Source organism: Falco biarmicus, chromosome Z (assembly GCF_023638135.1).
Source record: "Falco biarmicus isolate bFalBia1 chromosome Z, bFalBia1.pri, whole genome shotgun sequence".
NCBI classification, from domain to species: Eukaryota; Metazoa; Chordata; class Aves; order Falconiformes; family Falconidae; genus Falco; species Falco biarmicus.
Genome location: NC_079311.1, coordinates 62,614,535 through 62,634,660, shown reverse-complemented (window position 1 = coordinate 62,634,660; position 20,126 = coordinate 62,614,535). Strand labels below are relative to the sequence as shown.

Below are 20,126 nucleotides of genomic sequence, written 5' to 3'. Positions count from 1 at the left end.
AAGCACTACTTAAACATTACTTTAGAGAGAAAGCCACTGACATTTACAGAATATAGCTCTTCTGTACCTTACACATTCTTCAACAAAAAATTATCACACAACATACTGCAATCATAATTTAGTGCCACTAGAGAAAGATCTAAACATCAGATTTATTTAATGTATTCCTCCCTAGAGTTTCTTATCTGAGAGCAGCAGTAATCCTTTCTGTAAGGAAATTACCTGCTCAGTTAACTACACTATAACAAAAAAATGTCTGGAGAATGTGTAACTTTCGTTAGGGTATGGGAGGCATGGGGCAGGGAACAGGGAAGAGTGTAATCATACTCTATACAAGCAGGCACATCAAATTATTCTGTTTGGACTAACAGTAAGCAAGCATAAGATGACAAGTGCTTCCTGGCTGTGTCCACATTAGCAAGTAATTTGGAGCCATAGGAGCAGGTCAGCAGAGTGAAGCACTAATACTGAGGCTCCTCACATATCTTTGTATGTGGGCTGGACGCTCTACTTTGGGCTAGTTTAATCCCACAGGCTGAACATATTTACTACACGTGTGGTTCAAAACTTTCTACAGGGGAAAAAAGGTCTAGTGATTTAGACCCTGTTTTGCTGATTGACTGGATACCAAGCAAAAATTATTTCCAAATCAAATATAAGAATAAATTAAGTTTATTATATTACAAAATAATAATGGAAAATAGCATGCAATGTGATAAAAGGAAACAGTACTAGTACAAGTACATTATGATAAAAAAGCAATAGGAGCAAAGCATCAAATCATTACTGCAAAGCATTACAGAGACTAAGAAAAGAACACATCACCAATTACACTGTTAACACCATCCAGGCCCACACTTCAGCCCCATGAAAGCCCTTTTGCAGCTGGCACCAGGAGTCTTTTGGTAACTGGGAAAATTCCTACATGGTGCATCCACCCATAGGTGAGGCTCCTGTCCCAGTCCCGGAGCTTGCCCACCTTTATACTCAGTGAAAAAAACAAAAATAGTTTACACACCTAGTGTATGTAAACTTTAACTTTAGGCTAAGTGCAGGTGTGCACTATGTCATGATTTGTAAGGTTCACACATGCCAGGGATGCTGGCCAGACACCCGAGTGTGGTGGAGTTACTGCCATGACACAGCTGCATTGCATTTATTGTCTGGATGGTCCTGCTCATATCTGGCTTGTTCAGGGGGCTCAGGACACACACCACCTTCTCATTAAAGTTGTCCTTGAGCTCCCTGAGCTCACTGTCCCAGTTAAATAATTTCTAACTAAAGTAATCAATTTCATAAACTTTCACCACAGACCCCAGTGTCTCCCATAGGCAGATATGGAGCATTTAGGGAGTGTGTGTTCTGACAGTTTTCCCCAAAACAAACCTAGTTTGCAGATACAAAAACTACTGTGATAACCAAACTGACATGGGCAAAAGGTGATAATGTGCATTGGCAGAATTTGCATCAAAACAGTACCACTGCTATAATCAGTCTAGGCACACCCACTGAGGACAGGTTAAAACATCAGAAGAAAAAAGACTACCCGTGGAGAAAAATCTGTTGGGTTTTTTGTTGGGTTTTTTTGTTTGTTTGTGGGTGGGGGTTTTTTTCAGGAAATACAGTAACTACAGTTCACCTATGCTATTCTAATTGACTAGGACATGCTGAAGACAACGTGGCAATACTTATATACGAGCTGTCATGTTCCTCTGCAAAGTCTACCACACTTGAGCAATAAAGTCATCTCCATGTTCAGATCTTGTAACTGAGCGCTTGCTGCAGTGACTTACAGGAGCAGATTAACACAATCCCATACCATGCTTACAGAAAGTGACAAAGATCACATCAAGAACTCAGTCCATGGCTCAGATTTAAAAACTGAGTTGTCCTTCACTGGAGCCACAGATGCACTGCAAAGACATCTGAGGTCTCTTTTCTAAGAGGTTCTATGAAAGACTCCCTGTTTTAGGAAACTTTAATAGGAAAGAGATGTCTATGCCACACAAAATCCTCTACTTCCACTTCTTCCTAGAACAGCAATGATTCAGATTTCTTTTGACCTTTTGAGACTTCTCTGAGACTTTTTCTCACAAACTCCTTAAATATATGCTTAACTTAAGTTACTGTGGGTCCCTGGGACTTACGCATATTAAATGACCTGCAAAGGAGGGCCACAGGGCCTTGTCTCTTCTCCCATTCAATGTCTATAATCCAAATATATTGTTATGGTTGTGTTGCCAAGTGTCCTAGAACACTGAGTTGGAACTGATACCATATGTAATTTTTATTTTTAAAATTATTTATTTATTTATTTAAATCGAGCCTTTTGCTTAATAAAACATTTGCCAAAGCCTATCCTCTGTTAAGCTGGATTCACATGAAGCAGAATTTACCTTTATGCCAAAGTCTGACACAGTAAGAACTGGTACACTAATGACCTGAGTTAAAAATATCACATAAAAATATAAAATAGTTCACATGTTCTATGACACCAATGTAGGCAGTCTCTTCCATTTTGTCTCCTCCACACAGATGTCAAAGCAGATCAGTTACATTTAGAAATTAATCAGCATCATTTGCCTTTTACTAAAACATGCTGTGGATATTGTTTATGCAGATGGCAACATTCTGGTACCTTTCCCCATGCAAACTACATCGCTGTGCCAGAAGCATCTTGCTGACTTGAGCAGGACTGGTACAAAATTAACACGAGTTAAGGCTATCAAAGTAATTCAGGAAAAGACAAAGTAAATACACTTGTGAGCTCTGATTGAGAAAAGTATTAATAATTTGAATTTGAATAATCAACTTAGAATTGTATCTTTAATTACTTTGAGAAAGAGGCTTCTGAAAAGATGGAAACTGGAAAAATCTAAATAAATGTTAAATTAGTCTTTGAATAATATCTGTCATATCATAAAACACTATTAAAGGTAATAACTATAGTACAATAAATAACATTTGGTGACAAATTTAGGTACAGATTCTACAGAACAATAGCTCTCCATCCTGCACCTAAGGTTGCTGTGTGCTTCTCCATTATGAAACCTTTGTTTTCAGTAGTTTCAATGTTACTGTAATTCACATCACTGTGGTATTTTTCTGTAGGTCTGTGAAAGAAACAATCTGAAGCCATACTCTCTGTGTACAACACAGCAACATAAACGTCAAAGACATAAACATCAAAGGCAGTTTCTTTCAAAAGGGTTGGGGTTTTTTTGGTTGGTTGGGTTTTAAGTGTCCTGTGGTCTTTGAGTTTTGCTTTTGTTTTGTTTTTGTTTTTTTTAAACAAGATCATGGAGACAGGTTAAATGTACATACAGAGCAAGTTCTCTTCTGTAACAACAAAGTTTGAGTGATCTGATAGTTTTTCTCAGAACTACAGCTGCCAGAGAAGAAACACACAGCAGCAGCTCACTTAAGCTTCCAGCAATGTAAGAAAGCCAAAACCCACCAAGGTTACTTTTTATTGTTCATGTTTATAAAACTGCAAAATTTTGAAAGCATAGCCTTAAAAAGATCTAATAGGTCAATAAAACAATAGGCAAGTATAAAGCAAGGAAACGGCAAATACAAGCTGAAATTTCTCCTTATGATCTTACCCAATGTTCCACAAGGCTTGTTTTTGTAAGTGCAGATATCATATCTGTTAAGGAGAAAAAAATGTAGATAAAATATGTCAGAGAATCACATTGTAATATATTTTGTATATTTGTCACATTATCTGTATCATAATTCAAGTTGTCAGACCACAATCAGCTTAATTATGTGCACCCAGCTGGTGTTGTTCATTTTCTACACTCTGGTGTAAACCACAAGCTGCAGTACACTCACAGCCGCTGGCCTCAGGCCAGTGGGACACCTGCCAGTGAGAAAAAAAACGGTTAAAGTGGATCTTTGTAATCACCGGCTCCATAAAGCAGTCTGCCACGCTGTTGCGAAGTTACAGCAGCATTTCTATAGGCTGCTACTGACTCAAAAAACTTAATTTTACTTTTTGAACATAACTGGAATCCTTTTACAGTCTCACACCGATCAGCTAAACAATACTAACAGTAAACTCTACTACTTACACTTTGATTCCAATTAAAACTGTAACTCTCAAATATTACACCAACAATTACATATTTTAAAAAAATCTTATGAACTACCTTTATAGCTCCCTTGTAATTATATTCCAATGATTATATGTGCCTTAAATGTATACTATAACAAACGAAAAACATTTTCATGAAAAGCTACATAATACCTTAAGAATTTTCTATTTCAGATACAATCTTTCAAATACAGAAGCTTGAGTTTTTGTGTAGTTAACATGTAAGTATCTGGAGCTGAAAATGGAATTAAAATGTCTTCTGTGACATTGCTGATAGTAGCAGCCAATTTATTAATTACATCTTCATGTTTTGAATATACAATCCTATGATACAGCTAGTAATATGAGAACACTCCTATGTCTTTGATTTTTAAGGATTTATACTGAATTCCTTGTATGTTTCAGAACAAATTCTACTCTTTTGAACGGTGAGTGAAAACAAACATGAAAAGATAGCATCTTTTATGCTTTATTTTTTAACCCAAATACTAATTTCAGGCAACCGGACATTTGTGTTAAAAATAACCTAAGGACTCATCACTAGGAGTCTGATCACAAGAGATACACCTTCCAGTGCTAAAAGACTTATGGTCTGTCTGTAAGCCAAATCCATGGACATAATAACAAAGCTTAAAATTTGGAACAAATCCAGTAAACTCTCTATACGTGTAGACCGCTGTGACCACACGGAATTCCTGTGATTTTTGAAGGTACTAAGTGTGGAGTAGTTTGTGGGATTAAGCACTAATTTTGAACTCAAATGTTCATATATACAGAATCTCATCAAAGTGGTTCAAACTCTGCCATCCTATATGCACATAAAGCTCTCACTGATTTCCCATTTGCTGTTTGGGAAGGGGAAGGCAATCAAATCGCATTCCTATATAAAATATGTTAGAATATAATCAGGTTTTGTATGTCACAAAGCTTTAAGATGACACAGATACAAAAATAGATTTTTACTGAATATTTCCCTACTTTAAGATATTTAAGGAAGTAAACTTCTTATTTCTGCATTTAGGACAGGCCTGAATCTAATCCTATTGAAGTTCATGCAAAATTATTCCTCAAAGAAAGTAGACAGGGCTCAAGCTGATTTGGTGAGAAAACCCAAACTTTGTCAAATTCTTCAAAATGTAGTTTAGAATTGAACACAAGGAACTCTGTGCAATACATGGGAATTACTGGTCTTCTAATGCTTTTTAATATCCAATGGTAATGCGGGGGGGGCACGACAATTAAAGCTAATTATCCTTAGATAAAATGGATGTTTAAGAAGAAAGCCAGTTCCACTAAGCTCAAGTAAAATGCTATTACTGATTTCAGCAGAGCTGAAAATTTGCCCTTATGGTCTGAATCTGCTTACTCTTATACATCTATGTATCTGAAGTTACTCCTCACTTTCAGTTCAGTTTCACAATGAACTGTGGTAAGAGAGAATTATATGAATTAAGCACCTTCCTTGATCCTGTTACATTTTTGAAAAAGAAAGACCACAGTATCCCTGTTTATGCTGGGTAGCAAGTGTTCTTCATTATGCATAGGCTAGCATTTGTAAGAAAACATGACGACAATGGAACTTAAACTAGATAATAAAACTAAGGAAAACATTTTTATTTTCCAATATACTAATTATTTTTGTAAGAATATATCTAAGTACTAATGTGTTCTAATTATGGCTTCATTAAATATTAAAATTTTATAGGCAATAATTGATTTCCTGTAAGGTGCATTCATATACTCTTATGCCTCAGTTTATCAGAAAAAAAACTCTACTGACTTACTTTACCTACATCTTCAAGCCCCCCCCCCCCTTTTTTCTTTATTTTCTTCCTTTCATATGGATGATTTCTGCTCGTGATTTGTTTGAAAGTTCTTATCATTTTTATGTACTAAACTGCTCATTTCCATCATTTGCTTCTGTATATGATTTAACCATATCAGCCTGTCTGTTTTGCTTTTGACACCACCTCCTCTAACTGTATTTTGAATTTCCAAGGAGTCCATTTAACAAACAGATGCTGGGTTCCAAAATGCAGAAGACTACAGAGTCAGTAATTGCCAGATAGTAGTTTCAAGCCAAGAAACCCCTGAAATGACAAATTATCCAGATTACCCATGGGATTCAATAGGTCTAATTGCTATTAAAAAAAAAAAAAACCAAACCAAAAAACAAAAACAAACAAACAGAACAAAACAACAACAACAAAAACCACCCTCACCCAAACAAAAAACCACAGGCAACAACAACAACAACAACAAAAAGAAAAAGAAAAAACCCCAAATGCACCAAAAGGAAAGAAAGAAAAAAAACACCACAAAGGTGAAGGTAAGTCATAGCTCTTAGGTAAGTACCTTAGTAAATACCTCAGGACCCCAAAGACAAGCAAAACAAATTTTCAAGCCAACAGTTACCTCAGCCAATGATGAAAAAAGGTAACAAAAGTCATGAGAGTTACGCAAACACAGTTTGCAAGATGTTAAAATGTTTTCTTCTTGATTCACTGACAAAATGTGTAAAAGAGCCACCACCCAACATCTGAATGTATTACAGATGTGCAGGTTGCAAAAAACATCAGGATGAGATGGCAGCCTGATCATTCTGAGATGGCCAATGAAATCCTTTGCCCAAGTCAGAAGAGAACATCCTATGCCTCTGGGTAAAATGGGTGCATATATCCCTGAAATGTGACCAGGCTGGGGAAGTGGAATGTAGAAAGAGGTATGAGGCAAGATTGTTGATTGTGTGTCTGTTCCCACCCTGAATGGATAAGTCATTTGATGAGGCAGGCAGGGAAGAGGACTGGGGCTTCTGGGCACAGCCGCAGGGGTGCTGTAACAAACAGGTGGGAAATACATGATGTATGTACAGTTGTTACTGACAACTCTGACTGACACATCAGCCAGAAAGGAACCGCAGAGACAATTATCAGTTCAAACAGGATGGCCAAGAACTGGAGCAACAACAGCCTCCTGTCATGCCATGAATCAAACATGAAGTGTTAGTGTGCCCTCCTAGGGGACTTAGAAAGGAAAAATACCTAGTCTTTTTTGGCAGGATATGAGCATGTCCCGTGCTGAAATATACATCTATACCACTGAATTAAAGAATGAAAGGGACCACAGTCCTGGACACTGAAATTCTATTATCTGTATTATTAAACTGTTTTACAAGTCCATCAAATCATTTAAAAAATGTTTCTTGCACAGATTTGGCTCATGACAACAGCTACTCACAAAAAAATTCCCATGAAAATTTCAGAAGGTGGCCACACACAATTATGAACAGGCTATACATACAAAGCTACTCTGTTCTGCAGAAATCAGCTTTATTAGTGTGGACACGAGAATTTCTGTGGCAGTGGTCCTCAGTGTAAGAAAAAAACTCAGTGACGTATTTATTTAATTTATTAGTGTACATGCAAACTACAGACTATCTCTTGAAGAAGCCTCAGTTACCTGCAACTCTGACTTCCAGAAAAACCCCTTTCCTTTGCAAATCTGATGAGTAGCACGATCCTGATCATTTGACTAAGATCCAAATCAAACAGATAAGAAAGATGAGTCCTCTGTAAATAATGTAAGCACTGCTCAGTCTTGTCAGGTAAGTTATTTGCAGCTACAGCCAATCTCAGAACCTTAGAGGAAAGAAGGCATTTCTCTCCTATCTAGCTGTACATTGCAGGGAAAGGAGAGAGGATTCGTCCTGATCCCTGTGCAACCTGTTGGCTTGCTGGCCTAATGCATGTAATTGTGCAACTAGGAAGTTCACACAGAGTTCTATGTAAGCAACTGTATTCCCTAATTTAACAAACAAAAAGAAAATGAAAGATGTACAAAATCACAGGTTTGAACATTAGAAAGCATCTCAATTCAATCATGCCTCCACTCACCCCTACCTAGCATAAAAAAGTAAGTAATTTATTCCAGAAGCTACATAGAATAAAAAGCTATTCCTTAAAAGCTACTCAAATTCATATTAAGACTTGTTTACAAAATAATTGAGAACACCTGTACTAGGTTATCCAGTTCATCTGCCTCTCCCTCCACAGCAGTCATTTCTGAGTGCTTGCAGAGAAAACAGGTCAGCACAGACTTACAACTTCCCTGACAGAAGTACCCAGCTCTGTGGCTTTGAGAACTTCAGATGTAAAGAATGCATCTTAATTGATTTTTCTTCTAGTGTCTTTAGCACTTGGTTAATTCCTCCTTAATCTTAAAAACAAATTAATTCGATGTCCATCTGGGGGATGTTGTTACGCCTTTATCAGCAAAGTTGAGTCCCTCTGTCCCAGTAGAGATCTCTCCCATGCTGAATTTTGTTTTCTTTTAAGTCAGATTAATAAATTGAACTTTGTCAGCACTGCACCACCACACTGTGCCCTTTCTGCCACCTTCGTTTGAGCTCTAGCGCTTTTTAGAGTTTCTGAAGCATATGTATTACAATTCAGAAAGTTGTTTTCATACTGGTATTACAGTAGCAGATACAAAGGCAAAACTAATTACTTCTTCTTACATGTTAATATCTATTTATATGTTGAAGGATAACATTGTCCTTTCCACCAGTCTGATTATGTGAAATGTCCCACTGAAGGAAAAGAGTCTCTATAAAGCACTGTCATTACTAGCTGTATATTACTGGAAATGTTCACTGTGCCTGGAAAAAAGACTATCTGCATCAAAGTAACACTGAGATAGAAATACACTTGTAACAGGACTGGAAACATATATGAATACTAGCATTGGTTACACTTTGAAGAATTTAACTAATCAACAAGAAGAATAACCCACATCACATAGCTTATTTAACACAAACTGTTCAAAACCAGTACAAAATACAAGCTACTTACTTATAAGCATGTAAACCTGCTTTAAAATTACCTGAAAGCTACCAATATGCCCAAGTAATATTTGAGATAGAGATTGACAGAAATAACTGATGCTTTTAAAGAAGCATCTCTTAATGGCAAAAAGAGTTGAGAAAATAAACACACACACACACACACAAAAACCCCACACAAAAAACCCACAAAAAAACCCACAGTCACAGCAAATTGCTGAGGAAAAACCTGCAAAGATGACTGGTACATAAACATTAAAAGTACATTAATAGAAGAAAACTGAAGCTAGACAAAACCAACAAATAGGAATGACTGGACATAAAGCTCTTCATAACTGAGACAGACGAACACGTACTAACTACTACAGGATTTGCCTATTAACCTGCTTGAGAAGGTTGTCAGAAAACAAGTAAAGCCTAAGACCTGCTTCTGTCCTGAGTAAAAGGAAACAGAGCTAACTACTACAAATTATTAAGAGTTAACTTCTAGGGAACATATCCAAATATGTTCTCTCTGAAAGGAATGGGTTATTTTTCACATGTTTTAAACTAAGTTTGACCAAACCATACTTTTTGACACTTGCTTTTTATTATTGAATGTTTCAACAATAAGCTATTCAAATAATGTCCTTTTCATATACCCTTGCTCAACAATAAATATAACAGGCTCATTAGAATTTAGTTATTTTTTTATTTTTACTCTTTATGCTATGCAACAAGATTTATCTATGTACCCAATCATGTGTCTCATGTTTGAATAGGTGTTAAAAGATCACACACACACACACACACACAAATAAATTAAAAAATTAAGTTAACCTGGTTCCAATACCCTAGGACTATAAACTGAACTCTGAATCAAACTGAAATCTCAGACTTCCCTTAAAGGATCAAAAACCTCAAGCTATCTGAAAATTCCAACTCCCATTTCTAAATTACGGAAAACAAAAATGAAAAAACAATGAGTAGCTTGTAGTTGCACCATGCTCTTTTGCATACCTAGACTGAGCTATGATTAAAAAGTGGTTATTTTGCAATTGCAGGCAATGTCACTAATGCTAGAGAATTGCAAGGGAAAAACAGTTAATGGAACAAATACTGACTTTTGGTCAGTTTTTATAAAAAGCTTTGTATCACAATTCTTCAACACTTCATCACTCATAATTTGGTCATTCATTAGATTTGTACAGGTTACAAACAGCAATATTCTTTTATAGCACAGTATTTTTTGATGTCTTTCTAAAAGCTTTACTACAACATATCCTTAGCCTTAGAGAAAGTGGTACACCACAACAGCATTCTGCCTTAAAATAAAGTACACATCTTATTTGGTTTCTTCCTCAAAAACCTCAAACCAAAAAGAGCTCTTTAAACCAAGGAAGGAAAAGAATAATATACATGTTACATATCACTCAACAGAAATAGCTTTTTCTATTATTAGTTTTCCATGTCTTTAAAACTACCACAGACAACCAAAGTCTGGCTCTATTGGACCTTCTTCTGATACTTAGCTTGGGTGGAAAAATAACGTTCTGAATTACAGCTAGAAAAACTCTGCTGTAAGTCCTAAGTCTCCTGATTTATATGAAAAGAAATATTTTAAATAATTGCACTGTAGAAACATTTCCATACTACTTTTTCTACACTGCAAATGCACTTAGAATGGTAAAAATTAACTCCATTCTGAAACATTTTTTCTAATGCTGTCATTTGTCTTCATTAATTTTGGCAACGTACCATTAGAATAACAGTTGAAAATTTACCATAATCAGTAGGATTACTGGTGTAATTAGGACAGATGTACAAAGCTTATTTTGAGATTATGATTTATTAAAATATTATTTTTAAAAATAAAAATAATATAAATCTCAACATAAAATCCACCTCAAGTGTCTAAAAGTTTTTAAATAAGTTCATGAAAAACACATCACTGATAAAAAGCCATCATACCCAAAAAACAGATGAGTAGCTTAAAAATTTGTTATTTTGAGGAAATAATACATTTAGGCTTTTTAGTATCTGCTTTCTAAGTCAATCTATATTTATTTAGATTATGACACTCTTCAAGGTTTATTCTACACCTACCCAAACTGAGAGCGTCCTTTTCCAAAGTAAGCTGCATACAGAAATGTGTTCTTAGCAGCTACAGCAATGAGAAGAGAATAAAGTACAGACTAACAAGTGTTACAAACTGTTCTGTCAGAATCTAGTTAGGCTTCTAAGACAGACACCTACAGAATCCTAAAAGCAATAATTCAGCATTCTACTAGTGAAAAAAGGAAAGAGGGAAAAAAAAAAATAAAAATGATTCAAACACCATCAAACTGCTGACTGGTTCAGATATGACACATCACAAAGCAATCTTTGCTCCTGGAGCGCAAGTCTTAGGAGGAACAGCTGTGGGAACTGGGGTTGTTTAGCCTGGACAGGAGGAGGCTCTGGGGGACCTCATTGCTCTCTACAACCACCTGAAAAGAGTTTGTAGGCAGGTAGGGGTAGGTTGCTACTCCCAGATAATTAGCAACAGGACAAGAGGCAAGAGCCTCAAGTTGTGCTAGTGGAGGTTTAGGCTGGATATTAGGAAAAACTTCTTCACTGAAAGGTTGGTCAAGCATTGGAACAGGCTGCCCAGGGAAGTGGTTGAGTCACCATCCCTGGAGGTATTTAAAGAATACATTTATGTGGTGCTTAGGGACATAGTTTAGTGATGGATTTGGCAGTCCTGGGTTAACAGTTCGATTTGACGATCTCAAAGGTCTTTTCCAACCTAAATGATTCTATGATAAATGGTTTAAAATAAGATAGCATAAAAATACAGATAATTCCTTGCTGTTGGCTGGTGTATTGTTAGCATCATTTGGAACTCTGGAAAATAATAACTCCCTTCCCTGCTTTCTTATAATCAGAATCTTTCTGTGGACCAAACATGACTGCAAAGTAATAAAGAATCAGCTCAACCACGATACATCATGAAGGCAAATGAACACTGTACAAACTCATTAGACTATTTCAGTTGACAATGTAGACTTCAGCATTACTCTAGAGACAGCTTTATAAGCAAATCTGGCCACTGAATTAACAGCCAGGCTCTTGTGGTTCCAAAGCCAGACCCCCGCAGGTCTTGGACTAGCAATGTCACTTCACTCCCTGCTCTGCTTTGATTTCTACGTCATTAGAATTTAACTCTTCCTTTCTCTACTCTGTATCTGACACATACAGGCTTACTGCTCTAACTCATCCCTCCCTCCTCCATATATTTTCTTTCGTGACCCTCAGGTAACGTAAGTTCCAGCAGAGTTCTCCCTCCACACCTTTATGATGACCAGAGATCAACTGGCTCAAACTATCATCAACTAGCTTATACAAATAGACCTATCCTACTATAAACATAAATTTGAGGGATACCCACACTGCAGTCATAGCAGCATCAAAAGGCTCAGCCTAGGGTAGCTACCTGAAGACCCACCTTGCTTACTCCAGTCTTTACATCCTACACCAAATTCTGTGCATCTGCATTTAACATCAGCACCCAAGCTAGCTAAGGAGGTTTGATGAGTCTTCAGCATACTGGAATCACTTTACTGATAGCAGTACAGACAGCATAAGCCATCACACAGAAGGAGCTCCAGGCCTTCTAGCAGTTGCAGCTCGATCTTAGATAAATCTGTCCTTCTTCTTCAGAACACGTTAATTCTATTTCAAGCTAGGCTTGAGGTCCCCTTTGACACTAAGACTCCTCAGCTAGGCATCTTTCAACAAAATCATTAAAAACCCCTTTTGTTTGGATAAACCATATGCAGATTCCAAAATGGTAGAAATCTGAAAATTAATTACAATGGTAAGACACAAAGCTTGCAAGCTGGAGGCTGTGAACCCATAAAAATGATCAGAGTTTAAACCTAGCAGAATTACAAGGAATGTTTCAGAGTTTTTATGCAGCATATCTAATTTTGCTCCCATGGGATAGTTCCTGATTCATAGGATATTTTTTTTTACCCTGGTGTATCAGACCTGTAGAGCTACCTACCTGCATGTCAATCATGACTTCATTACCATTCAGAGACAATTGAGAGATGCAGCATTTGCACTATCACACCATCACCAAAATGTAGGCAACACTTAACACGCTGTTCCTCAAAAGCAATTGTGTAGTGTTATTGCATTCTCAGTACTGAGCCAAAATTTAGATGGAGTTACATTGATGTGATTAGAGATAGCTGGCATAGAGAACAGAACAAAAATTTCTGCATATCTGCTCTAAGTACATTGCTAATAATTTTTCATCAGTACCTTCAGGAAAAGTCTGGCAACAAATACATAAAGCCTTTGTTCAGAACACACTGACTCAGAGCAGCTCAAGCAGCTTACAGGGCAATGCTTTTTTAGAGTGTGCTAATGCAACAAAGTCTGGGAAAAAGGAAGACTAGCAAAACTAATTACATAGGTGTGGTTGGGGGCATCCTGCCACATAGCAGAAAATACCATGCTAAACCGTTTATAGGAAGCCACTAGTCTAGACCTTTGGCAGGAGGGAAAAACAGCTAGCAGCTATTATTACTAACCAAGTTTTAGTTCTGTTGTAACAAAATAATGAGATAAATTATAGCAGAAACATATTGCAATTATATGTATAAGTTTTGCTCTGGATATGGCCTTTCTTTCTTGTCTTACTTTCTGAGTATTATAAATTATTAGTTTACAAGTCTCTCAGAAGATCACACATCTTTATACACAAAATGTCCACTTTATCTGCCCTTACTCACACTGTATAAGGGATAAAAAGCTTGGTTCTTGAGGTAGGTTGTAAAGCGTAGCAGTTCATTAGAATGACAGACCACACCTGGTACAAAAAGAAGAACACAAAAATTGCAATATGGGCCAGGCCAAAGGTTCCAGTATCCCAGTACCCTGTCTTCACAATGATCTAAGAGAATGCTCAAGAAAGAGCAACAACAGTGCAAGCATAACATTGCAATTATCCTAATATTCTCCCAACTTCAACTATTTTTGGCTTAGATTTTTTGAGACAGATGTGCTTCTAGATATTTTTTAACTCTGATTTGATTTTTCTTCCTTGAAGTTGCCTAGCCAATCTTTCTTCTGCTAAGTTTACTGGGAAGCTTCTAGTTCTTATACCAAAAGATGCAATGAACAACTGTTCCTTATTTATGCCCTCCATACAATCTGTAACTTTTTAGATGACTGTAATATCCTCCTAAATCTGACTTTTCCAAAATTTGACTCATTCAAGTAAGACAGTCCTCAACTTAGTAGTTCCTTGTAAAGAAAGTCGCATATTTTTTTGATCATCCTTGCTTCTCTTTTCCAATTCTCCTAAAACCTTTTTAGGCAAGGCCAAAATGACACAAACAATTCAAGACATAAGCATATCATGCCTAGTTTACTCAATGGCATAATAAGATTGTTTATTCTTTTACCAATAATTATTAATATTCAATTAACTGGAATAACAATATATTTTACATGCAGCCCAAATCTTTTTAGTAAAATCATAATATTATCAAGTAATAAAATCAAAACAGTAAAGAGCAGCAGTGATTTTTTGCAATACCTCTCGTTGATCTTTTTACCAAATTTCTGAGAAAAGCACTGGAACTCTTAAGCAGGTACTGTTACAACTTATTTTTCCTGAACACTATGAGAAAAATATGCCCTGTGCTTGGGCCCAGTTAAACAATCACAAGGTATGTGGGTAATTACAGACTTGTATTTACACAGAGAGCTAAATTTCAGTACCTTAATGTGGCAATTGAAAGCTTCTTCAGTCAATGGAATGAGATACATTTGATGATTTCTTTTTCAATTAAAATTAAAGACAATCACTCCATTCACACGATTTTTAACCCTGACCAGTATCAAAAAGAATTTTAGATTATTTTGAGTTTGCATTAAAACTATTTTACAAGGTTAGTGTTTGTTTCTATAAGCCATGTTACAATAAACTACAATTACAATAAAGGATTTCTCATCTTCAAGAATGACAGCAACTAATTTGGTTGCCAGTGCTTAAACAACAATACAAAGCCAATCAAGTGCTGGCCATCTGTGTTAGTTCTCCAGATAACACACATAAATTCCATCGAACAGGCTGCTGCGGTGTTCTACAGGCTAACAAATTTTGAAGCTAATAAATAGTGTAGATTGCCTGTGAACTGACAGGAAGATAAATGGACAGGGTGACAGAACGAAATAGCAGTAGAAGCAGTGAGTGTTATAACAAAGGTAAGTTTAAAAGATGTCAACAGAGAATAAGTCTACAAGAGTAATAGGAAAGAGAGCTTGTCCAAGTTTGTGAAAGTGCACCTACCCAAAGCTCCTGTCATGTTAAGACCAAAAGGAATTTAATTCCGTTTTCTTATTTTTTAGAATGTGTTGGCAAATGGGATACCTGCACCTCAGACTGATCTCTGAAGTCTGTGGAACCTGTGCATTCAATCCAGAATCGAACATAAATCTTTGCTTCATCTCCTCTTCCATACAATGCACAGCAGGAAGAAATTTTTGTTCTATTCAAGACAAAAAAGTTTGTGTGTGGCATACATTACCATTTTCTGTCTAGCTTACCTTTTACAAATTATTTTAATGACAATAGCAACCAAGTGTTGTGAATGGCTGAATACCATGAGAACAGTAACTTACTTTACAACAGTGGCTCTTCACAAACCTCATTACTCTTACTGTATACAAGTTCGGATTAGTCAACAGTGTCTATCCAGACTGCATGCACACATACTTAATTTCCCATATCTGTAAGAATGTAAAGAATGTAAGAGTGGAGCAGGTGCAGTTTATATTAGTACTTCTGCCAATAAGGAATCACAGAAGACTCAGTACTAGCTGAGGGAAAAAAATAGGCTGCAGCAACAGCAATTCATCTTGCAAAGGGATGCACCTGTCAGATTCCTTTCCCAGCGTATGAATTCTTCAAACTAAGTTATTAATTCCACATAAAAAGTACCTGATTGTTAAAAGGCATTCCTCACTGATTCCTTAGTTTTAAACTTCCATACATTATTCATGTCATTATTTTGTAAAGTAGTCTTTCAAACCTAACGTATTTTGAAGCGGAAAAATAAATTCCTCTTCAGTACTTTTACTAAGTTCACTAAGCATTTAGTCACTTGAAAAAAAAAACCAAACACCAAACAAAAACCACAAACCACCACCCACCAAAAACACAAACCCACCACTTGCAGTTGTATTTCCACAACTAGATTGGCTTCCTCTAAAAATGTTATGAAAGAATAATTCCATTATTTTTTAATTGAGAGATTACTCCTTTGTATTAAAAATTATTTGAACTTATGCTTTTTTATTTTTACCACATACTGAATATTAGCATGAGACTATTAAAATAATTATTCCCCCAAGTCTTATAAAATCTTAAATGCTGAGCAGAAATTTTGACTGGTTATAAGAAGAACTTTTTCCCAGTGAGGGCTGTCAAGCAGTAAAGTGGGTTGCATGAACAGCTTTTGCAAGACTTGATTGGATAAAGCCTTGTGCAAACTGGTTTGATCTCACAGCTCACTCTGCTTAGAGGAGGACATTGAACTGAAAATCTCCAGAAGTCCCTTTCAACCTGAATCCCACAGATTCTAAGTAGGTGTTACCTGAAAATCTTCAAAATGTTTCATTAATAATCATGGAATAATAAAAATGACATTTTAATATGACTCTTCAGAATATTCTTTGAAAAGTAAAGTAAATTTCATACTCAGAATGTAAGCTTCGTTACAGCCATAGCTATTGTAGTCTTAATATTTTATCAATATAGAAAATGGGGGAGAAATTTCCCTCCCCATCCCACTCTGAGTCAGAACAGTTCTACATCTTGGTAACAATTACATAGGAAACCTCCTGAATCACGTTCCCCAATTAGCTGTTAAGCTTTAAGCACTTGACATTGTCTTGTAAAACATGCTCTTTTCTGCAATGCCAACACAACTGCCTAAAACACTAACTGTAAGAAATCCAAGAAGTTCAAGATGAAAGAAAAATAAGTATGCCTTATTTTTTCCGGCTCAGTAAGTTTTCCAATTAACATAGTTAAACCATTACAAATAAATGCAAGTAAGTGCTGTGAGATATGCAAACAAGAAAAGTTAACATCCAATAAAACATTTCTCTCCATTGTGGCTGGAAAATAGGGAGAATTTAATTTTTTTAAAAATCACAGAATTATCTTATTACTTTTATCTGTGTGTAGTTAGTGAACCAAAACACTTCCACCCAAATTATACAGATATATGTTTCAATATAGAAGTTTAATAAAGTAAGGATGCTTGAAGAGAGGTTGGATAACATGCAAAAAATACCAGTATTTGGGTTTTTTCTCAACATAAAACTGTAATTTCTGTTGTACAAAACAGTCTCTTTATTAATTTGTTCCGTTTTAGTTACTTTAGTGTTTCCATTAACGTTAAATGCGGTTTTATTCAGTAAATAAAGTTCATTTACAAATGCAAATACTTTAATCAAATTCTCACTTGTGCTTGGAAGAACTTGTAAAAACCTGAAGCAAAAAATCTGAAGTAAAAAAATATTTTTATACGTTCAAAATGTAAAAATATTAAGATGAATAAATATATTTAAGGTCTAGAGCGACTTAAAAGAACGTGCAAAAGCAGTTTCCTTCCAGTAATGCACAAAGACAGGGAAAATTCAACAGTGCAAAGACTACAAAGAAGACCCACACATTTCAGTGAAGTTACTACCCCTAGCACTGCACCATACTATTTAGATCCCCTTTTTTAAAAGGGTCACGTACAGGAACAAATTTTTTTGGATCACCAAACTATCTGTTTAATTGACTCAAGACATAACCAAAAATAGAATTGCAAAACATTACAATTCTCCTGACCAATGGCATCTCTTACTATTGCTATTGTTTGCTGCTCATTTTTTTAACCACTAAATAATTCACAATCTTAGCCAAAATATGACTAAAACGCAATAGCTTCAAAACCAATCTTAGCGAAAGACCCATAAACACTTTCATGGCTTAATAGATTGCACTTCTCGTCTCTGAAAAAATTCTTTGGTTTTGCTAGTGTCTGGAGTACATTTTCTTGTTCTTTAGTGTTTCAAAACATACCATTCAGAATTGCATAACGTATTTCACTCTACTTTGGCAGGTGGCTAAAGGAGCTCATACGGTAGACATTTCTTCTGAAATAATCTGGACAATGAATATTTGTCAGCATTACTGGAGCTTGCAATTATTAAGCAGGTCTGACCTTAATCTAAAATTACAATATAAGCAAACACCTTTCATTACAGCTAAATTAGTGTGCGAGCTAAGGAACTGCCTGTACCTCTTCCTCCCTATTTATCCAATCACTTAGCACTCCCTTTTTCAAGCTGCTGAAAGTAATAAATGAGACACTTGTTATAGGTCTAGCTGAAGCACTGTGAAGGCCACCCAAATGGAACCTCAATGCTATTCAAGAAAACATCTTAAAATGTCTGGAAAAGAATCACTCTTATCTGGAAGTTGAATGTGATCAGCTCTACAGAATAACACCTGATGCCCTAACAAAATATTACAAATATCTACAAAAGAGATTTGACTGCACTGGATATTCATGAAGTATCATCCCTTCAGCAACTCAGTACAAAGCTAATTTTGAAACAAAGCAGCCATATGGGAAATAAGTAATGAATTTTGACAGTCTCTATCCTTCTAGTTCAGACATTAAAGCATCTTTTCCTTCAAGATCTTAACTGTTTAACTCTGAGCTTACTGACAATGAAAGAGTAGCTGACTCAGTATATGACAAAACAGGACTAAGCTAACTTGTAGTATCTTGCTGGTAATTTGTAGTAAGTTGCTCATATGTCTAAACCATTACACAGCCTCTTACATTTACCTGGAATCAGTGTTACTCTATGTAGGTCTATGAGTATCCCCACAAAAAATCACATAAGTCAACATGCTCTTAAAACACCAAAACATATCAACTGTAAGTCACTTAAGAACTACATCTCAACTCTGGAAAGAACTTGAACAATAAAACACATGAAAAAATACTTCAATTACCTGATCTAACTATTATTCCTTAGCCACAGACTAAGGCCATGATTTCACAGTCCAGTTACTCTTACACAGAATCTAAAGCCATTACTGAAAGAGTTCTCCGCAATTTTTGAGTAAGTAACAAGGTTATATGAATTCCAGACTACTAAGATTACATCTCACTGCAAAACAGAAAAATGTTACTGCCAATGTTTTGGAATTTTTTGAACAATAACAGATTAGAAGTTATCAAAATATTTTGCAAATCACTTTTTTTTATTTTTTGGCAGCATTAAAACACGGGGGGGGGGGGGGAATCAAAAAACTACTTGTTTTGAAACAATACAGTATTTCAGGGGTTTTAGTTTCTACTTTTTATTCTTAATTAAAGCTGCTATTCATTAGAACTAAATTGTAACTTGCTTTTATAGAGGGGTGGGGAAAAAGTCTCCCCATTTATCAACAGACCAGGTTCAGTACCTGTAATGCCACAGCAAGTGTTTCCATAACACCCCTCCAAAACTGATACAAGACTCAGGTATCAAAGTTCATTAATATTGGTGCAGTCTGATTGCCAAAAACAATGCCAGCGACTCTTTAACTTTTGTAATATGGATGTGTATTTTCTTCTGCCTGGAGAAACACTAATGATAAAGTTAGTGTTACCCACAGAGAATTGTCCTGAACCATAACTATGTTCTGAGAGATATTACAAAAGCTTTCAATTCCAAATCATGGGAAAAAGTCACAATGATTGCTCATTAACTGAATATACTGGTAAGTGCACATGTGTAGATGCACCCTTTTTCTGCAGTATCCAGAGCACAGTGTATCTTTTTAGCAAGCTGTATACCAAAGACTCAGACTGCAGAGTAGCAGTAAACTGTCAAGACTGAAAACTCACATAGGTACCCATTCAAAATTATTATGGTCTTAAACTGTGGGGGAATCTTCAGGATAATCTGTTGGACCAGTAAGGCTTGGGCAAAAGAGCAAGTAATTAACTATTATTTATTTCAAGTCATGGGAAGACTCCTTCAGTTGTTTAGGAGAGAGGAAGCAATTTTCTTGGGGGGAAGGGGGGTTGGGGTAGGGGCAGAATCTAGAAATACAAAAAATCTAGAAATAGAATCTAAAAATCTACAGAC

At 36.0% G+C, this 20,126-nt stretch overlaps 1 protein-coding gene across 1 annotated transcript in view; it reads right to left on the bottom strand.

Annotated features, from left to right (window-relative positions):
* Positions 1 to 20,126, bottom strand: part of ADAMTS6 (ADAM metallopeptidase with thrombospondin type 1 motif 6) — a 158,676-nt gene that overhangs the window by 96,184 nt on the left and 42,366 nt on the right. Inside the window, exon 8 of the mRNA XM_056325476.1 lies at positions 3,606 to 3,649. Coding sequence (XP_056181451.1) covers positions 3,606 to 3,649 — 44 coding nt within the window. The remainder of the gene's footprint in view (positions 1 to 3,605; positions 3,650 to 20,126) is intronic.